The sequence below is a fragment of the Muscardinus avellanarius genome (assembly GCF_963383645.1).
Source record: "Muscardinus avellanarius genome assembly, chromosome: 14".
NCBI lineage: Eukaryota > Metazoa > Chordata > Mammalia > Rodentia > Gliridae > Muscardinus > Muscardinus avellanarius.
Window position 1 is genome coordinate 8,299,282 of NC_137800.1, and position 22,738 is coordinate 8,322,019.

General features: G+C 45.1%; 1 protein-coding gene and 1 pseudogene across 2 annotated transcripts in view; one reads left to right on the top strand and one right to left on the bottom strand.

Annotated features, from left to right (window-relative positions):
* The window catches only part of FBXO16 (F-box protein 16), a gene marked incomplete at both ends in the record, with an annotated part of 42,744 nt that extends 26,263 nt beyond the window's left edge, over positions 1–16,481 (top strand). Inside the window, 5 exons of the mRNA XM_080710194.1 lie at positions 261–425; positions 8,764–8,996; positions 9,468–9,570; positions 15,445–15,532; positions 16,291–16,481. Of these exons, the coding sequence (XP_080566320.1) occupies positions 261–425; positions 8,764–8,996; positions 9,468–9,570; positions 15,445–15,532; positions 16,291–16,481 (780 nt within the window). The remainder of the gene's footprint in view (positions 1–260; positions 426–8,763; positions 8,997–9,467; positions 9,571–15,444; positions 15,533–16,290) is intronic.
* On the bottom strand, positions 7,456–8,082 carry LOC308272947 (peptidyl-prolyl cis-trans isomerase NIMA-interacting 4-like; annotated as a pseudogene). Its single transcript has 2 exons — positions 7,986–8,082; positions 7,456–7,725 (listed from the first exon to the last, which is right to left on the bottom strand). The product of its transcript is annotated as a peptidyl-prolyl cis-trans isomerase NIMA-interacting 4-like (transcript).
* Positions 16,482–22,738: the final 6,257 nt, after the last annotated feature.

The following is a 22,738-nucleotide window of genomic DNA, read 5'->3' on the forward strand; positions in this document are numbered from 1 at the left end:
GTCTGAATTAGCATTGAAAGCAAATTCTCCTGTAGGATCGGGAGCACACCAGGGAGCAGGTAACTAGTTAAGCCGTGATTTGGAGGGAAATGACAAAATGTTATCTCAGGTCCAGAGTGATCACTCAAAACCAGGAGAATGTGGGCACAATAACTAAGTAGAAATATTCGAAGTTCCTGAACGTTCACAACTTGGGGGGAGTGGACGTGTGCCCTGCGCAGGCTGTTTGCTTTTCTTTTTCATGGCTGGTGTTCCTCCAGGTAAGCTGGCATTGGAAGAACTTGGCTGAGCTGGACCAGCTCTGGATGCTCAAATGCCTTCGGTTTAACTGGTACATCAATTTCTCCCCAACTCCCTTCGAGCAAGGCGTATGGAAGAAACACTATATTCAAATGGTGAAGGACCTTCACGTGACCAAGCCCAAGGTAACCCTGACACAAAAAGCAGCACACTTATAAACCATCAGCTGTAGCCAGGCATGGTGTTACAGGTGTAAAATCCCAGTCCTTGGGAGGCTGAGAAGGGAGAATCGCAGTTTCAAAGCCAGCCTCGGCAACTTAGTGAGGCCCATTGCAACTTAGTGAGACCCTATTTCCAAATAAAAATAAAATAGAGCTGGGGCCGTAACTTGGAGGTAGAACAGCCCTGAGTTCAATCCCCAGCACAAAAAAGTAAATGAATAAATAAATAATTAAATAAACCATCAGATATAACAAATTCCAGGACTAAGAATAAATGATCACACTTGAAGCTGGGAAGGGAAACTATGATTTCAAAATTCTCCTTTTCTGAGGCTTTCTTTCTCAAGATATCCATTTAGTTGAAAGCTCTCAGACCACATCCGACACCCTCAAACCACAGCTGTAAGCAGTGGATGAGACCTATGGAGTTTCTCCGTCTTGGCCTCTGCTTTTCTGTATCCCTGGCTCAAGTTCTAGGTTGTTCTTTTGTTTGTTTGTTTGTTTGTTTGTTTGTTTGTTTGTTTAAGAAGTTTATTAAAAAGATAGAAATACAGAAGATAGTTACAGCCCCATGGGGAGGTGGTTCGAGTGAATGCCCCACCAAAGATACAACATGTGGACCAGACCTTTTATACCCATGACCTCCATCTTGTTTACGTAATTCTGACGTAGTAAATGTCCTTGTAAGGTTCTTCTCCTTACCCTGTAAGGTACTTCCCCCCACCCCCGCCAAGGTGTCATTCACAAAGGTCCATCCCCTCCTCCCATCCTAGCTAGATTATCATGTCGATCTGTCTTTAGAAAGAGGAAGTCCTAACTCCCCTCTCCCGTGGACTTGCTAATTACTTTTAGCTAAGTCAATCTAAGTTTCAGTAGCTGTTTGCTTCCTGACCAAAGCCAAGACCAAGTCTTCCTCTCCCCAGGTCTGCCATTTTGACACAGTTATTTTTGAAATATATCTATTAATAGCCAGAGCTTTCTCAAATTTTCCAAGCCATTCCCAATACTGGTACATTTCCCCCTCTGTCTAGTAACTTTCTGACACCTGTCAGGCCAAAGGTAAATACAGAAAATACATTTTGACTTTTACAGTTCTTATTAACAGTTAACATGAGGTCAATTTCCATTAATTTTTCCCTCATTTCTATCACATGAATATACCCCTTAGCAAAGGAATAAGGACATCGAGTCGGTCATAAACTGCTTCTAGCTGAACAGGGACGAAGTTGGGGGCCCCAGATTTGGGGTAACATTCCTGCATGTAGTTGGCATGGGGGAATCAGATGGGTCCGTGCGTGTGCGTCTGTGACCATCCCAAGGGCTTTAATAGATGTCCCTCTTGTGCGGAGGCTGTTCTGATGCAGGCGTTCTGCGGGGAAGGTGCAGATTTGAAAGCTGAGTCATTATAGTTAGTTCATTGCTTCAACTTTTTGTGTGTGAACCTTCAGCCTTTAAGTTTATTTTGGTGTCATTTATAAAGGAGTTTTCCAATAAGGAGATCATTAGGAAACAACATAGTGGGCATATTAGAGTTCTGAGTGTATGTGTAAAGGTGGTACTGGGGATTGAACCCAGAGGCACTCGACCTCTGAGCTACACTCCCAGCTCTATTCATTTAATTTTATTTATTTATTTATTGTGGTACTGGGGATGAAACCCAGGGGCTTTCTACCTCCAGGCTATATGCCCAGACCTCTTTTATATTTTATTTGGAAACAGGGTCTCACTAAGTTGCTGAGAGCCTCACTAAGTAGCTGAGGCTGGCTTCGAACCTGTGCGATTCTCTTGTCTCAGCCTCCCAAGTACTAGGATTACAAGCGTGCGCCACCACGCCCGGCTTAAAATTCTTTTTAATTTAGAATCTAAGCAATGTGTAAATTTCCCTGTAATGATAAAAAGTAAACCATGCAAAAATAATTTTTCCTAGTGGCTTTCAATATATTATAACCAATGTTTATATTCACCCCATAGTCACAGCTAATTAGATAATTTACAGGGAAGTTCTATGAGCCTTTGTTTATAGCATTATCTACATACATACAGCACTGTGCATCATTTTGTGAAATAGATGAGCCCCTGAAAAATTATGTGTAAATTAATTTTTAAATGATTTTTAAAACCACAGGGGCATCCAAATTTGTAAAAAGAAAATAACTGCAGTGATTACTTTTAAAATCGGAGTCTTTTTGAAATATAAGTAGTCAGCTCTTAGATTGCTCATTGAGGCCTGGATTTGAGTGTGCTTTCTTTACTAGGTCCTATCTACATTTACTATGGTAATAAAGCATGCACGGTTAATATTGTTACAATTGCAATGAGAAAGATGAAGCTTTCTCTTCCCAATAGTTGGTGTGCCCCATGAAGACTGCTTTCTAAAAAGATGATTTAATTTTTTAATTAATTTTTTTTTGTGGTACTTGGGGGTGGAACCCAGAGGCATTCTACCTCCGGGCTATACTCCCAGCCCTGTTTTTTATTCTTTATTTTATTCTATTTTATGTTTTGGTGGTACTGGGGGTGGAACCCAGGGACTTTTCTACCTCCAGGCTATCCTCCAAGACCTATTTTATAGTTTATTTGGAAACAGGGCCTCACTAAGTTGCTGAGAGCCTCACTAAGTAGCTGAGGCTGGCTTCGAGCTCATGCGATCTTCCTGTCTCAGCCTCCCAAGCGCGGGGATAACAGGTGTGCGCCACCACGACCAGCTTATTTAAGAAACTTTTTGAGATAATTTCTTACTATGTTGGCCAGGCTGGCCTTCCACTTGCGATCCTCCTCTCTTGGCCTCCCAAAGTGGCTGGGATTACAGGTGCGCACACCATGCCAGCTAAAAAATATAATTTTAATGCAGGATTTACTTTTATTTTTTGTGGTACTGGACATTGAACCCAGGGGTATTCTACCTCCAAGCTATACCCCCAGCCATATTTTATTTTTATTTTGAGAGAGGATCTCACTAGGTTGATGAGAGTCTCACTACTTGCTGAGGGTATAGCTCAGAGGTGGAATGACCCTTAGTTTAAACCCCAGTAACACACACACACACACACACACATACACACACACACACACACATGTGAAAAAGCTCTCTTTGTGCCGGTGTGGTGGTGCACACTTGTAATCCAGTACTTGAGAGGCTGAGACAGGAGGATGGCAGTTTGCAGCCAGCTTCCGCTACTTAGTGAGGCACACCAAAACTTAGTGAGACTCTTTCAAAATAAAGAATAAAGAGCCTGACATGCTGGCACACACCTGTAATCCCCACACATGGGAGACAGGAGGATCGAAGGTTTGAGGACAGCTTCAGCCAATAATGAGACTCTCATCAATCTAGTTAGATCCCATTTCCAAATAAGAAATAATAAAAAAAAAAGAATCAGGCTGGGGGTGTAGCTTGAAGGCAGAATACCTCTGAGTTCAATCCCTTGAACCACAAAATAAAGAATAAAAAATTGGGCTGAGGGAGTTTAGCTTGCAGGTAGAATGTCCCTGGATTCAATCCTCAGTACCACAAAGAAAAAGAAAGTTCTATTTTTTGGTAGTACTGGACATTGAACCCAGGGGCAGTCTACCTCCAAGTCACATCCCCACACTTTTTAAAATTGTAAAAAAAAAAAAAAAAAAAAAAAAAAAAATATATATATATATATATATATATATATATATATATATATATATAATATATATATCTGTGGTACTGGGGTTCCTGGAAGCCCTTCTACCTCCGGGCTACACTCCCAGACCTATTTTTATATTTTTATTTAGAAACAGGGTCTCCTAAGCCAGCGTGCGCGGCTGGCTTCGAACCTGCGCGATCCTCCTGTCTCCGCCTCCCGAGCGCTGGGATGACAAGCGTGCGCCACCACGCCCGGCTGTTTTTATATTCTGACACTGGGATTTGAACTCAGAGGCATTATACCTTCAAGCTATAATCCCAGTACTTTTTTTTTTTTTTAAATTCTGAAACAGGGTCTTAATAGGTTGAGACTCTCACTACTTGCTGAAGCTGTCCTTGAACCTGTGATCCTCCTGTCTCAGCCTCCCCAGTACTGGGATTACAGATGTGGGGCCACCGTGCCTGGCTTAAAAAAAAGTTCTTCAAAAAATAACCTACAGCTATAACCGTAGCTTTCTTCACCAGGCTTTCTGGAAGTCTGTTCTCAGCTGGGGAAGCTCGGAGTGGCTTCAGTAGCGGAAGCTCCGGCTGTTCTGGGAATTGATGGAATTGAAAAGAAGCAATAGGGAAATCAATGAAACCAAAGCTGGTTCTTAAAAACCGTAAATGGAATCGATACACTTCTAGATAAACTAATCAAAGAGTGAGGGAGAGAGAAGTGCAAATGACCAGGATCAAGAGAAAGAGGGCGCTCCCTTAAAGGTCCTGCAGACACTGAAAGGGTAATAAGAGACTATTATAAACGACTCCAGGTCACTAAATTCAACAGCCTGGATGAAATGGATAAAATCCTTGAGTGTGTGTGTGTGTGTGTGTGTGTGTGTGTGTGTGTGTGTTACTGGGATCAAACCCAGAGTCATTCTAACACCAGGTTATACCCCCCAGCCCTGTATTTTATTTTATTTTTTTGTTTTTAAATAGGAGGTCATGAGGTTGATGAGTCTCACTGTGTTTGTTTGTTTGTTTGTTTGTTTGTGCTGGGGTTTGAGCCCAGGGGAATTCTATCTCCGAGCTTCACCCCCAGCCCTATTTTTTATTCTTTATTTTGAAACAGGGTCTCACTAAGTTGCGGAGGGCCTCACTAAGTAGCTGAGGCTGTCCACGAACTGCGATCCTCCTGTCTCAGCCTCCCAAACACTAGGATTACAAGTGTGTGCCACCACGCCCAGCTTATTTTTTATTTTGAAACAGGGTTTTACTGAATTGTTGAGGGCCTTGCTAAGTTCTTGAGGCTGGCAGTGAACCTGTGAACCTCTTTCTCAGCCTCCCAAATACTGGGATTATAAGTCTGTACCACCATGCTGATCTGAGAATTATTTTCACATACAATTATTAGTATTTATACCTGAAAATTTACCCGAAGTTGTTTCTTGTTACCAAGTATTATTTATTTCCAGTAATACCAAACTAGATTTTCCTCCAGGAAAAACAGATAGGCTTGTTTAAAAGTAAGCTCAGAAGTTAAATAAGTGTCCATTCTAAATGAGACCTGCACTGGGCATGATGGCGCATGCCTGTAATTTCAGTACTTGGGAGACTGAGACAGGAAGATCGCGGGTTCAAGGACAACCTCAGCAAGTAGTGAGACTCTCATCAACCTAGCGAGACCCTGTTTCAAAATAAATATATAATAGGGCTGGGGTGTAGTTTGGAGGTAAAATACCCCTGGGTCCAATCCCCAGTGCCAAAAATATAATAAGACCTGCACACAATATTAAGTATACAACCAATAATGAGCTATCGACTATATAAGTATAAAATGTTTTCTGGGTTATAATCATTCCTTAAATGAATAAACTATTCATTAAACACTATTATGTGGCAGGTGCTAAGAATGTAAAGTCTCTAAACCTGTTTTCATAGAGCCTCACCTAGTAAGTAGCCAGGACACACACAAACAAATACTGTAATTACAGCACTGGCTACTAAGTCCTGTGGTATAATAGAAATTTCAGCCGGGCGTGGTGGTGCACGCTTGTAATCCCCGCGCTTGGGAGGCTGAGACAGGAGGATCGCATGGGTTCGAAGCCAGCCTCAGCTACTTAGTGAGGCTCTCGGCAACTTAGCGAGACCCTGTTTCCAAATAAAATATAAATGGGTCTGGGAGTACAGCCCGGAGGTAGAAAGCCTCTGGGTTCCACCCCCAGTACCACAAAAAAAAAAAAGAAAAAAGAAAGAAATTTCATACAAAGAGTGATGAAACAGTGAGTCCAGGCGGTGCCTGGCGCTGCCGGGGGTTGCTTTGTGAGTGTGCGGCAGGCATTGGACCCAGGGCCTCGGGCGCACCCCCGACCCCAATGGGAGAATTTCTTGCTTTTTTCCACAAACCAATTTACCCAGCCGAGCTTCTTCCCTAATCTCTTAATGAACAAAAATTGAGCCCTTAATGGCTTCCTAGCATACCAGCCCCTCTTCCCTTAGGCTGCAACCACAGGGAAAAAAACCAGCCTTTTTGAGTTCCATACACAAAAGGCAGACTTTCAATTTTGCAAATTAAGCAGAAGGATCCTTCGGGAGTGTTTGAGGTTTGGATGATTGATAAAATTTATATTTACCCCTGTATGACTCTATAACTCGAAAATGTCTATATGAATTATATATACATATGCAATTTTTTGGCATTAAGGATTAAACCCAGAGGAGTTCTATCTCTAAGTTACACCCCAATCCTGTTTTATTTTTTATTTTGAAACAAGGTCTCACTAAGTTGCTGAGGCTGGCCTTGAAACTGTAATCCTCTCATCTCAGCCTCCCAAATACTATGATTACAGGTATGAGCCACAAGATCCAGCTGTACCTTTTTTGTTAATGTCCTTTTTACGAATAAATTAACTGCCATTGTCTAGCAAACTAGACAGTGATATGGCCGAAGATCTGGTAAGACAGGAAGTTTGCTGCATGGGCTTGAAACAAGGCAATCCTGGATTCAAATCCTGGATTCAGGAAAGGGGCATGGCACACACCTGGAATCCCAGTTCTTGGGAGGTTGAGACAGGAGGCTCACAGGTTTGAGGACAGCCTCAGCAACACGGTGAGATTCTCAGAGACCTAGCAAGACCCTGTATGAAAACAAAAACTTGAGATGGACCAGAAGTGTGGTCTGCAGGTAGAGTGCCTCGAGTTTTGATCCCCAGTATCGAAAATAAATAAATTTAAATATCCTGGGTTCAAGCTGAGTGTGGTTGCACATGCTTGTAATCCCAGTACTTGTAAGTATAGCTCAGAGGTAGAATGTCCCTGGGTTTAATCCCCAGTACTGCAAAAATTTATGTTTTTGATATACTAATTTTATATGCATATATATCCTGGGTTCAGATTTTATTTTCTCCCTTCAAGCGTAATAACATGATATCCAGATTTCGCCTTCACTGGTGGGTCTGTATACACAGGCTTATCCATTCCACCTACAGGCAAATGCTGTTTCTTGAAATGTTCCCACAACCCAAGTCGTCCTTGCCGGGCCTTAGCTTCACACACCGTGTGGCCACCTCACTGACTCTCATTCCAGACCTTAACTTCTCCATGGCTCCGTGCTTTTGCTGTGTTTTTCACACAAAATGTGTCTGACCTTGACTGCATTGCCACCACCTTTGTATTTATTTATTTATTTATTTATTTATTTATTTATTTATTTATTTATGGTACTGGGGATGGAACACAGGGACATTCTACCTCCGAGCTACACCCCCAGCCCTATTTTTCATTCTTTGTTTTGAAGGAGGGTCTCACTGAATTGCAGAGGGCCTCACTAAGTAGCCGAGGCTGTCCACAAACTGCGATCCTCCTGTCTCAGCCTCCCAGATGCTGGGATTGCAAGTGTGTGCCACCACACCTGGCCTTGCCACCACCTCTGGGACCCTGAGCCTTCTTCTCAGCACTGTCACTCCCAGAGGCTGATCCTCCTTTACCCCGTTTTCCAGAAGCAATTTTTCCTTTGGGCGGCATCTTCAAAACTTGCGTTGACATTTCTCCCACAGTGGGCCAATTATTTGGTTGCTCCTGTCTTCAGGTTCCTGTGAAATGGTTGCCTTATAAAATTACTGTGCAGGTTAAACTGTCCGGGACTGTGCCTGGCACCTGGCAAGGTATTATGAAATTATACCTGTAATCCCAGTTTTTGGGAGGCTGAGACAGTAGGATCACAGGTTTGAAGCCAGCCTCAGCAACTTAATGAGGCTGTCAGCAACTTAGCAAGACCCTGTTTCCAAATTTAAAAAATAATGGTGCTGGGGCTGTATCTTAGTAGCTTGGAGGTAGAATGCCCCTGAATTCAATCCCTAGCACCAGAGAGAGAAAGAGAGAGAGACAGACAGACAGAGACAGAAGGAGAGAGGAAAGAGGGGGAGAGAGGGGAAAGAGGAAAGAAGAGAGAGAAAAGAGGAGAGGAGAGAGAGGAGAGAGGAGAAAGGAGAGAAGAGAGAGGGAAGAAGGAAGAGATAACAGAAGAGAGAGAGAAGTAATCAAATCCAGTAAGTAAAAACCATGCAAAGATTCTGCGGTTTTCATCACTATCATGGTTACCATGGTGATGGGATGGGTCATGATGGTGATGCTAGTCCTTATTTTATTGCTGTCATTGTGACTACAGTGCTTTGAGTCCAAAAATAATAATGACTCTTCTCCTAGACACCTCCAAAAGATGGATTTGTCATTGCCGATATCCAGCCCATGACAAGCAGTTCTTCAGAGGAAAAACTGTCCCCTTCATCAGCCTTTCGCTCCTCCTCCTCCTTAAGAAAGAAGACTAACCCAGCAGAGAAAGAGCTCCCGCCCTGGAGGTCCTCTGATAAGCACCCCACTGATATCATTCGGTTTAATTACCTGGACAACTGCGACCCCCTTGAGCACATCGGGCAAGGGTAAGGGGCTCCGTGCCGGCTCAGCTCCTTTGTTTCTCAAAGCAACTTATTGTCACCTCATTATTTGAGAAGATGAAAAGAGAACCTACTATACGACACAGAAGCTTTTCAAAACATAGGAAGCAAGAAGGAACTGAAAAAGTAAACCACCATCCGTAGCCAGCTCGCCCTATTTGTCACGGTTTGCATTTTGTAGCTGTAATGATTGAACTCTTCGTGTTTTAATATTAAATTGCAGGCCAGCACCCTATGGCTCACCCTAGCCTTTCCCCGTCTCCTATGGTATTTCCCTTCTTCAACAGTGAGCAGGTAAACGAGAGAGAGGGAGTTGAGGTGTGCACATAATAATGTAATGGAGCCGAGCGTGGTGGCGCACGCTTGTAATCCCAGCATTTGGGAGGCTGAGACTGGGGGATCACGGTTCGCGGACAGCGATCATTTATAAACTTCTTATTCCTTTCCAAATTACAGAAGGAAGAAAAGGAATGGAATGACCCCAGATTTCAGCCAGCCGTCACATGAGAAGAAAAATAAGTTGCAGGGCAGAGGCAGGCCAAGAAAGGCACAGTCACTGGTAAGTACTGCTTATAAAAGATTCACCACCATGCCATGATGAAAATTCCTGATTGCTAATCCTATTTGCAAGACTGAATTATTTTCAATCAGAATTGTCAAGTAATCGTTCAAGTCACTGTCTCTGACACTAGCCCATAGATGAGCCATGAGAATTTGAGGAGGTCTGTAATCTTTCTGAGCCTCTGTTTTCACGTCTAAGAAGCTGGGCATGATGCTACATGTCTATAATTCCAGTACTTGGGAGGCTGAGACAGGAAGATCACAGGTTCAAGACCAGCCTTAGAAACTTAGTGAGATTTGCAGTAACCTAGCGAGACTGTTTCAGATCAGAACAAGCTAAAATAGGGCTGAAGGTGTAGCTGGGATGTAGAATACCTCTGTTTTCAATCCCTAGTACAGAGAGAGAGAGAGAGAGAGAGAGAGAGAGAGAGAGAGAGAGAGAGAGAGAGAGAAGAGAGAGACCGATTGCACTTTTATGTATGAAATGGCTTTGAAACTGTACAATAAGCCTGACACAGTGGTGCACACCTAAAATTTTAGTACTTGGGAGGCTGAGACTAGAGGCTGAAACTAGAGGATTGCAGGTTTGAGGCTAGCCGCAGCAACTCAACTAGACCCTCAACAACTTAGAGAGACCTATTTCAACATGAAAAAACAGAGCAGTCTGTATTCTGAAGGGCCAATTTTGTTGGCTGGGAAGGTTTTATCACAGACGTGTGTGCAGATGCCCAAATGATTTGGAGACGTTTAGAGCAAAGTAACAAAATTGTCAATGGAACCATTAATGGAGAAGAATAACTCGTGAAGCTTCTCAAACAGGCCATTAGAAAGCTCTTGTGCCTGGGCTCAGCCCCTGCTAGGCAAGGAGTCAGAAAGACATCCAGGGGAAAACAGAATCTGAAGATCAATAGAAGTCGCTGGTGCTGTCTCATAAGGAATGATCAGCACAGCCAAGCATTGCTTCTGTTTACAAAACACAGCAGCCCCTCCAAGACTGACCGGAAGCTGTCCCCTCGGGCTTTTGGTTTTTTTTTTTTTGGGGGGGGGGTCTGGGGATGGAACCCAGAGGCATTTGACCTCCAAGCTACACCCCCTGTCTAATTTTTATTTTTTATTTTGAAACAGGGTCTCACTGTTGCAGATGGCCTCACTAAGTAGCTGAGGCTGTCTGCGAACCGCGATCTTCAGGTCTCAGCCTCCCAACTGCTGGGATTACAAGCGTGCGCCACCGCACCTGGCTTCCCTTGGGCTTTTGACATTAAGCATTATCAAATACTCACAGAGACTGCTTACATGAAGTTATGCATTAAAATTAAAAAGTGAAGAAGTTGTGTTACTTATGTCTGAAAGGGAGACCAGGGTAAATTAAACCATGATAGAGGACAGTTAGCCATTAGTAGAGAACGTGTATGATTGTTTCTATCTACTAGTATTACTTTTGTAAATACAGGCATCGTCACGACTATGTATGTTTAGTGATTTTGATAAAGAGCAGAAGGCATAATTAACTTCTCCCAAAGAACGCTGCAAGCTGGGGCTCGTGCGCCGATATACCACCGGGACAAGCCAGGCTGTTAGGCCATCAGGCCAGAGGGACTCGAGCCTCCTGTGTTTGCTCTCATCATGGGTCGCAGACCATGGAAGAAACAAGCAACTTAGGTGTTGCAAGATTGTGAAAATGAGCCAGTGTGGTGGCGCACGCTTGTAATCCCAGTACTTGGGAGCCTGAGACAGGAGGATTGATTGCAGGTTCAAAGCCAGCCTCAGCAACTTAGTGAGGCTGTCAGTAACTTAGTGAGACCCTGTTTCCAAATAATAAAATAAAAAGGGGTGAGTGCAGCTTGGAGATAGAATGCCTCTGAGTTCAGTCCTCAGTAACACACACACACACACACACACACACACACACATACACACACATAACACACAAATGATTGTGCAAACAAAGAAATGCTGGATGTGAAACCCAGTAAAGAGGGACTCCCATTCGGGCTCCTACAGAGAATATAAAGACTAGAACGTTTTGAAAGAAAGTTCCGACATGCGTGGTGTGGTGGCTCACACCTGTAATCCCAGTACTTGGGAAGCTGAGACAGGAGGATCACAGGTTAGAGGCCAGCCGCAGCAACTTAGCAAGACCCTTTCAAAATAAAAATCATAAAAAGGGCTGGGGGTGCTCAGAGGTAGAATGCCCCTAGGTTCAATCCCCCATTCCAAAACAGAGAGGAAGGAAGGTTGTTCCCACATCACTCTGACAGATTTGGGTGGAAAATTTTAGGATAATCTAGAGAAAGAGGTGAGCAGGTGAAATTTTGGGAAACCTGAGCTAGAGACAGGACAGACGTGACATTCCTGTACACCCTGACCGGGCGGTTTCCAGACACCACAGCCCTGAAGACTTCTGACGCCTCTCATGGGAGAAAGAGGCGCATGATAGCTAGAGAAGTTAAAGCCCCAGGTGGGAAGCTCTGGGATACAAGAGCATCGAAGTATAGGAGGATGAAGAATAGTCCCTAGCCTCCCCACACTGGGCTCTCAGGCCAAGGAGGTCATCTTTTTTTTCTTCTTTCTTTTCTTTTCTTTTCTTTTTTTTTTTTTTTTTTTTTTTGTGGTGCTGGGGATGGAACCCAGGGGCTTTTCAATCTCCAGGCTACACTCCCAGACCTATTTTATATTTTATCTGGAAACAGGGTCTCACTAAGTTGCTGAAAGCCTCACGAAGTAGCTGAGGCTGGCTTCGAACCTGCGCGATCCTCCTGTCCCAGCCTCCCAAGAGCGGGGATTACAAGCGTGCGCCACCACGCCCAGCTTCATCTTCTCTCTTGGCCTTAGAGTGGCTAAAAAGAAATGCCTGAGGGGACGTAGCTTCAAATCTGCATATTCTGCTCTGAGCTTGCATGAATTTCTTCGTGTGTGTGTGTGTGTGTGTGTGTGTGTGTGTGTGTGTGTGTGTTACTGGGGTTCCTGGAAGCCCTTCTACCTCTGGGCTACACTCCCAGACCTATTTTATACTTTTTTTAAATTTGGAAACAGGGTCTCTTAAGCCAGCGCAGCGCGGCTTTGAACCTGCGCGATCCTCCTGTCTCCACCTCCCAAGCGCAGGATTACAAGCGTGCGCCACCATGCCCGGCTTGAGCTTGCATGAATTTCATTGCTTCATAGGAGTGAGTTTGAGAAGACAGCTGATTTTTCTCTCAGTTCTAGAGCGCTCCCAGGGCCTACCTGAGTTACAGCAGCCTCATTGAACCACTTTTGGGTGTGAATGATCCGTAAAGGATGGGAATAGAGCTTGCATCTGATTGCTAATGCTTTACACTTTCCAAGACTTCTTATAAAAATAGTATAAATATCGAGAAATCCCCATTCCTATCAATCATGATAATACATTTCCATACAGAACACAGCAATTTAAAAGCATACCACAGTGCAATCAAGTACTATCTTTTTTAAACTTTAAAGGTTTTTAATCTTATGTAAACACGTACACACATGATATTTTAAAAAGCCGTAACAGCTGGCCACAGTTCCTCTGAGGAGGCTTTGAGGAGCTGTGATTCTGGGTGGCCCCGAGGGCAGGTGTGTTAGTGGGAGATTTGCTGTTTGTTTTTTGTGCTTCTAGAAAGGAAGGGAAGGAGGAAGAGAGAGAGCGAGGGGAGGACAGAGGTAAGTGGGGGGGGGGGGCTGAGGTTTGATGGGGAGAGGGCCCAGGACAGCGGCTTCCTTGAAGGCCAGGCTGGGTGTGGGGCTGCACTCCTGCAATCCCAGAGACTCGGGAGGCTAGGGCAGGAGGATAGAACAGTTTAATAAGAACTCTGTCTCAAAATGAAAAATAAAAAGGGGTGGGGGTGTAGCTTGGAGGTAAAATACCCCTGGGTTCGATCCACACATGTCTGAATTGACACAATGTCAGGATTGATGTATGTGTTCAAATTAACACACACGTCAGAATTGACACATGTTCAAATAGACATATATGTTCAAAATGACACATGAAAATTGACATGTGTGTCAAAATTGACACGCATGTGTGCTCAAATTGGCATATATTTGAATTGAAAAACATGTCCGAAAGGTTGAAAATAGAGTTAGAGAATTTAGGAGGGAGGTAAAAACACCAACTGCGTTATCAGAGACCGCTGCTTTATTTGGACCCGACCCGGCACCCTCCGGGGAGTCAGCCGGTGGTGGGGGAAGAGACCCACGGGCCACACATCTGGAGAGTTGGCGCATAGTCCTGGTCAGCTGGCCGAGTCCCGTGTTGGATCAGAGGCACTGATGCTTTATAGGCATGCCGATTCTCACGACAGCGATAGTCTCGCCATCTTAAGTATGTCTCATGCACCTAAAGTCTCACGACATCTCCGCTTCTGGCTTCCGGGGTTCCGCCTCCTGTTCCCGCTTCGAGATCATGTTGGGGAGGGGAGGAACCCAACTCATCAATGTCGAAATTTGCCATGTGTTCAGACTGACACATTTGTCAGGATTGACGTGCATGTTCAAACTGACACCTGTTGGCGTTGACACACATGTCCAAAGTGGCACATGAGTCAGGACTGCACATGTTGGGATTGGCGTGCATGTCAGGATTAACCCCTGTGGATGGAAGGGGCTTGGGACAGAGGCCGGGAAGAGAAAAGTGAAACAGGAGGAAAGGAACAGTTTGAATAGTGCTGGGCATTATTTAATGCTGCTCATATATGGCAGCATCACCACCAGACTCTCTAAGGTGTGTGTTGGGGGGCGGGGGGATACGGGGCTGTTCCATCAGGTGGCGTGAGCTGTGTGAGTCCCTGTGAATCTCTCTGTGATGTAAGGCACAAGTCAAGGAAAGAGAATGTGACTAAACTCGAGAATTCATAAAACAGAGGTTATGCAGTGATTTTCTTGTAGGCAATCTTGAACATACTCCTTCCGGATTCTGACAGACACCCAGGTATTTGTTCTATGATATCCAGCCTGGATGTGCAGAGCTAAAAATATCCGCAGAAGAGATTTGAAATTGCTTCATTCAATCAATAAAACTCCTGGGAATTCCATTTGAAAGAAACAATAAGAAAGAATATGGGCTTTGCATCCAGATAGACTGGGTTCTTTTTTTCAGCCTCAAACCCTGCACTCCTCCTGTCTCAGCCTTCCGACACCACAACCGGCATGTTCTCTCTCTCTCTCTCTCTCTCTCTCTCTCTCTCTCTCTCTCTCTCTCTCTCTCTCTCTCATTTTTTGGTGGTACTGCAGTTTGAACCCAGGGATTTGAACCAGAGGGTTCTACCTCTGAGCTTTCTACCCCCCAACACTTTCATTTATTTTATTTTGAAAAAGGGTCTCGCTAAGTGACCACATCCCTGACTCAGCCTCCCAAGTGAGCAGTTAGGTAGTGGGTAGGCAGTGAGGCAACAAAATTCCCAGAAGATAAGAGTTAAGAAAAACAAAATCCAGACCTCCCTAAGAAGGAAGGTGGTCCTGTGCTGTTCATGGGAGCTGAACACAAACAATTAAACATGAAGGAATGAAGCCAAGATGTTAGGAACCACAGATCGCCCGGCCCAGCCACAGACTCGTGGACTGTTGCCGTGGACAGACTGGGACACAAATGTACAGAACACAGTCTTGTGATTTGGGGAATTAACAGCCATAGATGACAAATTAAGTAAAGAAAAATGAATGGAAAAGAGGGATTTCTTCAGTTATTAACATGTCTAAAGCCCTGTGCTCAGCACCAATATTAGCTCCCCTCTGGGACCCTCCCCTGCGTGAGAGCTTTGGCCCTGCCTCTCTTTGGGGGTCAGTGGGCTTTGGGGAAGGGTGGTATTTAATGGATGGTAGTGGCCTGGGCTACCCTCAGGCAGTGCCAGGAGGCCCCGCTGGACTCCAGAGTCTGCCCAGGCCCCAGGGGTGGCCGGCTGGTGTCTGCCGATCGCTCTTCGACTCGGTAAACTCTTCATCAGAGACCGGGATCACGGGTGGGCGCCGCTGCACATGGTTCCTGTTATGGGTCTGGGGGAAGATGTTACAGTTTGGGGGAACTGTCCCCAGGGATCTTTGTTAGATCCCTGGGGATAATTCCCTGAAAAACAAACCACAAAAGGTAAAAAAAAAAAAAAAAAAGCACGGATTCTTGTCCTGAGCTAAGAATAAATATACAATAAATAGCCCAACTCTTGCTGAAGATTTAAAGAAGTTTATTAAAAAGCTAGAAATACAGAAGACACGAGGGGGTGGTTCCAACGAATTCACCGAAATACAAAGCACAGAACAAACTTCATACATGATGCCCTCCATCCTGTTCACGTAATCCTGACGTAGTAAAAGCCCCTGTAAGGTCCCTCCCCTCACTTTCCCGCCAAGGTGTCTCCTTTCACGAAGGTCGTGGTTGAATGTCGACCCCTCCTCCCATCCCAGCTAGATTATCCAATTATATAAGCCTGTCTTTAGAATGAGGATGAGGAAGTCCTAGTTCCCCTCGCCTATAGACTTGCTAATTACCTTTAGTTTCGTTAATTTACATTGGAATAATTGCCTGCTTTTTTTTCTTTGGCAGAAACCAAGTCTTTTCACAGATTTGCCCCTCACCCAATTTTTGAAATATATTAATAATCAGAGCGTCCTCAAATCTTCCTAGGCCGTTCCCAGTACTAGTACAGTTCCCACCCTTCTTAGCATCAGTCTGGGGGAAAGGGGCCGTGACTAGCTGTTAGCCCTCCCTCCTCCTTTCCCGCAGCACCTCGCAGGGGTTGTGTTTTGACTCTGACTTCCTTGGTGAAGAGTGAGCGAGAAACGCCCATCGCCAAAGATCCTGCCCACCAAAAGCAGCCCATTGCCAAAGATCCTGCCCACCAAAGGCACTCAGCTGAGGGACCGCTGCCTGGACCGCTGCGTTTCTCCTTGGTGGCTAAGAGCCGGTTTGACTAGTCCTGTCTTGTTGCGGCTTGTGTTTGCCTGCTAGACCTAATTAATTACCCTGAGGTTCTAGAAGGAATGATTCTCTCTGCGGCTGTCACTGACCCTTTAGGAAGGTGCCGAATGATTATTCGTTTTCATTTGCAGTCACACCAAAATATTTGACACAAGTTAGCTTCCATTTAGGATCCACCAGAGGAGAAGTGCTGTGTTTGTGAGTTATGTAATAATATTATTAGCTATGCACGTATTAGTGATGACATGTTTTAATCACTGTTATTACTGTGTTTAACAATATATGTGTAAGCCGGGTTGTAATGCCGGGTGCATGCTTGTAATTCCAGTACTTGGGAGGCTGAGACAGGAGGACAGCAGGTTCAAGGTCAGTCTCAGCAACTTGTCAGGCCTGCTGCAACTTAGAATAAAATAAAGAGGGCCAGGGGTGTAGCTTGGAATGCCCCTAAATTCAATCCCAATTCACAGAAAGGAAGGATGAAGGAAGGAAGGAAGAAAGGAAGGAGAGAGAGAAGAAAGAAAGAAAGAAAGAAAGAAAGAAAGAAGAAAGAACGAACATATGGCTGGGCGTGGTGACACATGCTTGTAATTCCAGCATTCAGGAGGCTGAGAGTGGAGGACTGTGGTTTGTAGCCAGCCTCAGCTACACAGTGAGACCCCTCACAACTCAGTGAGGCCCTGTTTCAAAAATAAAAAGACGAGCCGGGGGGTGGTGGCACACGCTTGTAATCCCCACGCTTGGGAGGCTGAGACAGGAGGATCGCACAGGTTCGAAGCCAGCCTCAGCTACTTAGTGAGGCTCTCAGCAACTTAGTGAGACCCTGTTTCCAAATAAAGTATAAAATAGGTCTGGGAGTGTAGCCCGGAGGTAGAAAGCCCTTGGGTTCTATCTCTAGGGTCTATACCGTGCGTGCATGTGTGTGTAGCATTTAGTTGTATGGTATTTCACTGCAAACTTGACTAGAGGTTAACTTCCCAAGACGTGACTGTTTGAAATACGAGTTCGCAGTCGTTGCTCGCAAACCACTCAAACCCTGTGCACATTTCGCGACCCATCTCCTCTTGATCGCCCCACTTGGATGGCGGGACGGTGCAGACACGGGAGCCTTGGGTTTGCATTTCAGAAGCCTGGCTAAAGTTGCATAATGCTCTTCTGCCCCTGACACGACAGTTTTACCCCACAGTAAGCGGAGAGCAAAGGCATATATCAAGCTGCGTTGATATTTTCCCCTAACACCTTGCTTCAATTTCTCACAGAACCAGCCAGGAGGAAAAAGGAAACACGCTTTCCTTAGGGGTTGCAGGGCCCCTGGAGAGTGACCAGAAGGCCTGAGGGCTTCCCGGCCTCCTAGGGAGGCAGGGCTTTCCTCCCGCAGGTCCAGAAGGAAAGTCCGGGAAGTAGCTCCACCTTGCGGAGGAAGCCGGGACTGCAGCTCCCCTTAGACCCTTTAAGGAGGCCGGAGGGTGGGTGGGACCCTCAGCCGTCCTCTCCACCCCAGACCCCAGCCTTCCCCTCTTGCAGCCTGCCTTACTGCTACTCGGGCTCTAAGTGTTTACAGGTGGTTTCAACTGAGTTCACATAACTCAAACAACTTCTTATGGTGTGTGTGTGTGTGTGTGTGTGTGTGTGTGTGTGTGTGTGTGTGTGTGAATGGTACTGGGAGTGGAGCCCAGGGGTGTTCTACGTCCAAGCTGTCCCCCAGCCCTATTTTATTTGTTATTTGGAAAATAAGAAATGTATTTATTATTTAAATAAATTAAACTTATTATTAATATAAACTTATATATAAGTTTATATTATATTTAAGTATATATAAACTTATATATGTTTATATTAATATAAAGTTTAATATAAATATAAGTTTAGTATAAACTTATTATTATATAAAGTTTAATATAAAGTTTAATATAAACTTATTATATTAAACTTTATTATTTAAATAAATTAAGCTCTCAGCTAAGTTGCTGAGAGCTTCACTAAACTGCTAAGGCTGGCTTCAAACCTGCAGGCCTCCTGTATCAGCCTCCCAAGTACTGGGATTACAGACATGCACCACCATGCATGGCTCTAGTTAGTGTGGGGGGGTACTGGGGATTGAACCCAGGGAATTTTACCCCCAAGCTACACCCCTAGCCATTTATTTATTTATTTGTGGCACTGGAGATTGAGCTCAGAGGCATTCTACCTTTGAGCTACACCCCAGCCCAATTTTATTTCTTATTTGGAAACAGGGTCTCACTAGATTGGTAAGCGTCTCACTACTTCCTAAGGCTGTCCTCGAACCTGTGATTCTTCTATCTTAGCTGCCAAGTATTGGGATTGCAGGCGTGCGCCACTATGCTCAGCTTATTCTTTATTTTGAAATAGGGTCTCACTGAGTTGTGGAGGGACTCACTAAATAGCTGAGGCTGGCCTCGAACCTGTGATCCTCCTGTCTCAGCCTCTCAAGTACTGGGATTACAAGTGTGTGCCACCATGCCTGGCTGTCTCTAGGGTATATTTTTTTTAAAAAGGAAGAAGGTGGGTGGGATCTCCTGTGAAGTGAAGATCGCTGCTTCCTTCTCCTCCTCCTCCTCCTCCTCCTTCTTCTCCTCCTCCTCCTCCTCTTCCTCCTCTCCTCCTCTTCTCCCTCCTCTCCTCCTCTTCCTCCTCTTCCTCCTCTCCTCCTCCTCCTCCTTCCCAGTGTCTCTGGCATCTCCCTGAGGATAGGTGCTTCCTGTCTCTGCTTCAGAGTCCACCTGTGTCAGCCATGGCCCCGACTACTTAGCGAAGCCCTTTGCAGCTCAGTGAAACCCTATTTCAAAATAAAGAATGAAGCCAGGTGTGGTGGCGCACGCTTGTAATCCCTGCGCTTGGGAGGCGGAGACAGGAGGATGGCACAGGTTCGAAGCCAGCCGCACTGGCTTAAGAGACCCTGTTTCCAAATTTTTTTTAAAAAGTATAAAATAGGTCTGGGAATTGTAGCCTGGAGGTAGAAGGGTTTCCAGGAACCCAGTACCAAAAAAAAAAAAAAAAAAAAAAAAAAAAAAAAATTAAAAAGAATAAAAAGTAGGGCTGGAGGTGTAGCTCAGAGGTAGAATTCTCCTGGGTTCCATTCCCAGTACTGCAATATATATATATATATATATATATATATATATATATATATATATATATATATACACATATATATATATGTATATATATATTGACTTATTGTTGGGATAATGTCTGTAGAAAAAGAACAGTAAGTTCAAGAGATGAATCTATTTAAATGGTCTGGGTTCATTCCCTGTGGGATTGGGCTGCAGAAAGGGCCAACCTATGGGATGCTACAGTGCTAGGCATGCTGGGAAACTCCTGGTACCAACGCCATCAGCTCACCAGGAGACAGAGGTGGCAGCAGAGACCTATGCACTGGAAGATCATTTATCTCAGGAAAGTACAGAAAACAGCCCAGATCCCTGTCAGGATTGTCCAACTGTCGGCGGTCTATTATGCAGCCATCAAGAAACTCAGGAAGTCCTTCATGAACTTTTGTAAAAAATAAACACACACACACACACGCACACTCATGCACACACTCACACATGAACTCAACAAAAAGCAATAGTGTTTACAGTATGCTTCCAATGGTGTAAAAAAGGTGAAGGAGACAAGACATGGCATTTGTATTATATATATACATTGGCTTGTACGTACATACAATATCTCTGAAAATATAAGAAACCACAGGGAACCTTGTTACCCTGGGAACCAAGGAGATGGGGGTTTGGGGGTGGGGGGGATTTTTCATGGAGCTCATCCACACGCACTTATTTATTTATTTATCTATTTATTTGTGGTGCTGGGCATTGAATGTAGGGCCTTGGGAAACGCTAGACATATTTTATTTTGTGAAATTGAGAGTTGAACCCAGAGGCATTCTATCTCTGATTTATACCCCTCCCTATTTTATTTATTTACTTATTTATTTTTGCGGTACTAGGAATGGAACCCAGGGGCATTCAACCTCCAAGCAATACCCCCAACCCTCTTTCTTATTCTATATTTTGAAACAGGGTCTTTGAGTTGCAAAGGGCCTCACTAAGTAGCTGAGGCTGTCCGCCAACTGTGATCCTCCTGGGGCAGCCTCCCAGATGCTGGGATTACAAGTGTGCGCCACCACGCCCAGTTTACTTACTTATTTAGAAACGGGGTCTTGCTAAGACACTGAAGGTCTCTCCGGGTGGCTGAGGCTGACCTTGCAATCCTCCTGTCTCAGCCTCCCAAATACTGGAAGCACAGGCGAACACTGCTGCGCCCGGCTAGGAAATTTCTAGATGGCATTAGAATCAGGTAGTCAGGTGCTGCCGACTGGGATTCGGGCCCATGCGATTTTTATCCTTGTATATGCCTTCAGGGTTTGCCTCTTAAATCTGGTCTTTGTCTCATGATAATGGGTATAGTCTTTAAATGAAGAGGGTCTGTGAGCTTGTCCCCAGGACAACAGGAAGGGTGGATACAAGGAGACCATCTTTCTAGAGCCGGATCTTGGGAGGAAGAGAAACTTAATAGTCTGAGTGGGTGGCAGAAGTGACTAAGAGGCTGGAGAAGGGCAGAGGAGCCCCGGACCTGCCACCTTGACAGCGCCGGAGGAGCCTGCCTGGGCCTGTGGGCCACCGCCCTGGGGCCTGGGAGAAAGGGTTTCTCAAATGCAGTGACAGACAAGCACCCCCATGGATTAAGTGTGAAGTGTCGCAGGTGAGGGAGGCTAGCCCATTCTTGTTAGCACAGAGCTAGCTTCTCTTTCAACAGGTAGGATTTATCCCCATTGTTACTAAGGGGCACAAAGGAACGCGCCTGCTTCTCCTCCTCCCCTCTGCTGATCTTAAAGCCTCAGCAAATGCCTATGCTACCAGCTCTCAAAACAGCCCTGGAATCCTCGACTACTCCTGTATCGTCCCCTTTTTACTTCTTTTTTTTTTTTTGTGTGTGTGTGTGTGTGTGTGGTGGTACTGGGGTTCCTGGAAAGCCTTCTACCTCTGGGCTACACTCCCAGACCTATTTATTTTTTTATTTGGAAACAGGGTCTCTTAACCTGCGCAATCCTCCTGTCTCCACCTCCCAAGCACGGGGCTCACAAGCGTGCGCCACCACGCCCAGCTGCTTCATTTTAACCACTTGCTACTCCAGCCCCAGTTCTGTTCACTCTTTGCCCCCCCCCCAAAAAAAATCATCGTCAGGAGTCTGGACCTCCCAAGGCAGGCCCTGGTAGAGTCAGGCAACTGCAAGATTCCAGCTTAAGCTCAGGGGGACCTTGCATTGCCAAACATGAGGAGATAAAAAATTATATTCCTAAAAGGTCCTAAGTGCCCTAGAGCATGAGGTTAATATGAAATCAGAGGACTTGATTAACAATGGCCCCAAGCCTGGTGTGGTGGTGCATACCTGTAATCCCACTACGTTGGGAGGCTCAAACAGGAGAATTACAAATTGGAGTCCAGCCTCAGCAATTTAGTGAGACCTTGTTTCAAAATTTAAAAAGAGAGACGGGTGTGGTGGTGCACACTTGGAATCCCAATGTTTGGGAGGCTGAGACAGGAGGATGGCGGTTCCCAGCCAGCTACTTAGTGAGGCCCTTTGCAACTCAGTGAGTTCCTGTTTTAAAATAAAGAATAAAAACTAGGGCTGGGGTTGTAGCTTGTAGGTAGAATGCCCCCTGGCTTCCATTCCGAGTACTGCAAAAGCAAACAAAAAAACCAACAAAAAACAGGATTTTGCTAGGTTGTTACCTTGGTGAGGCTGACCTTGAACCTGTGATTCCGCCCAAGTACTGGAATTAGGCGTATGCAACCATGCCCTGCTCAAGGCAAACTATTTATTTATTTATTTATTTATTTATTTATTTATTTATTTTTGTGGTACTGGGGATGGAACCCAGGGGCATTCTACCTCTGAGCTACACCTCAGCCCTATTTTTTATGCTTTATTTTTAAACAGGGTCTCACTGAGCTGCAAAGGACCTCACTAAGTAGTAGCTGAGGCTGTCCACGAGCCTGCAGTCTTCCTGCTAGGCTCAGGGCAAACTTTCCAAAGCCTCTCCCTCTCCCCTCCCCTCCCCTCCCCCTCCCTCCCCCTCCCCTCCTTTCCTCTCCCTCTCCCTCTCCCTCTCCTTGCAAACTCAGCTTGTGTGTTTCTTTTCTTTTCCCGTCTCCATCGCCTCCCTCTTCCCTTTCCTGTGCCCGGCCAGACGTTGGGAAGAAATCCTTTCTCGCTGTGAGTTTCTGTCGGG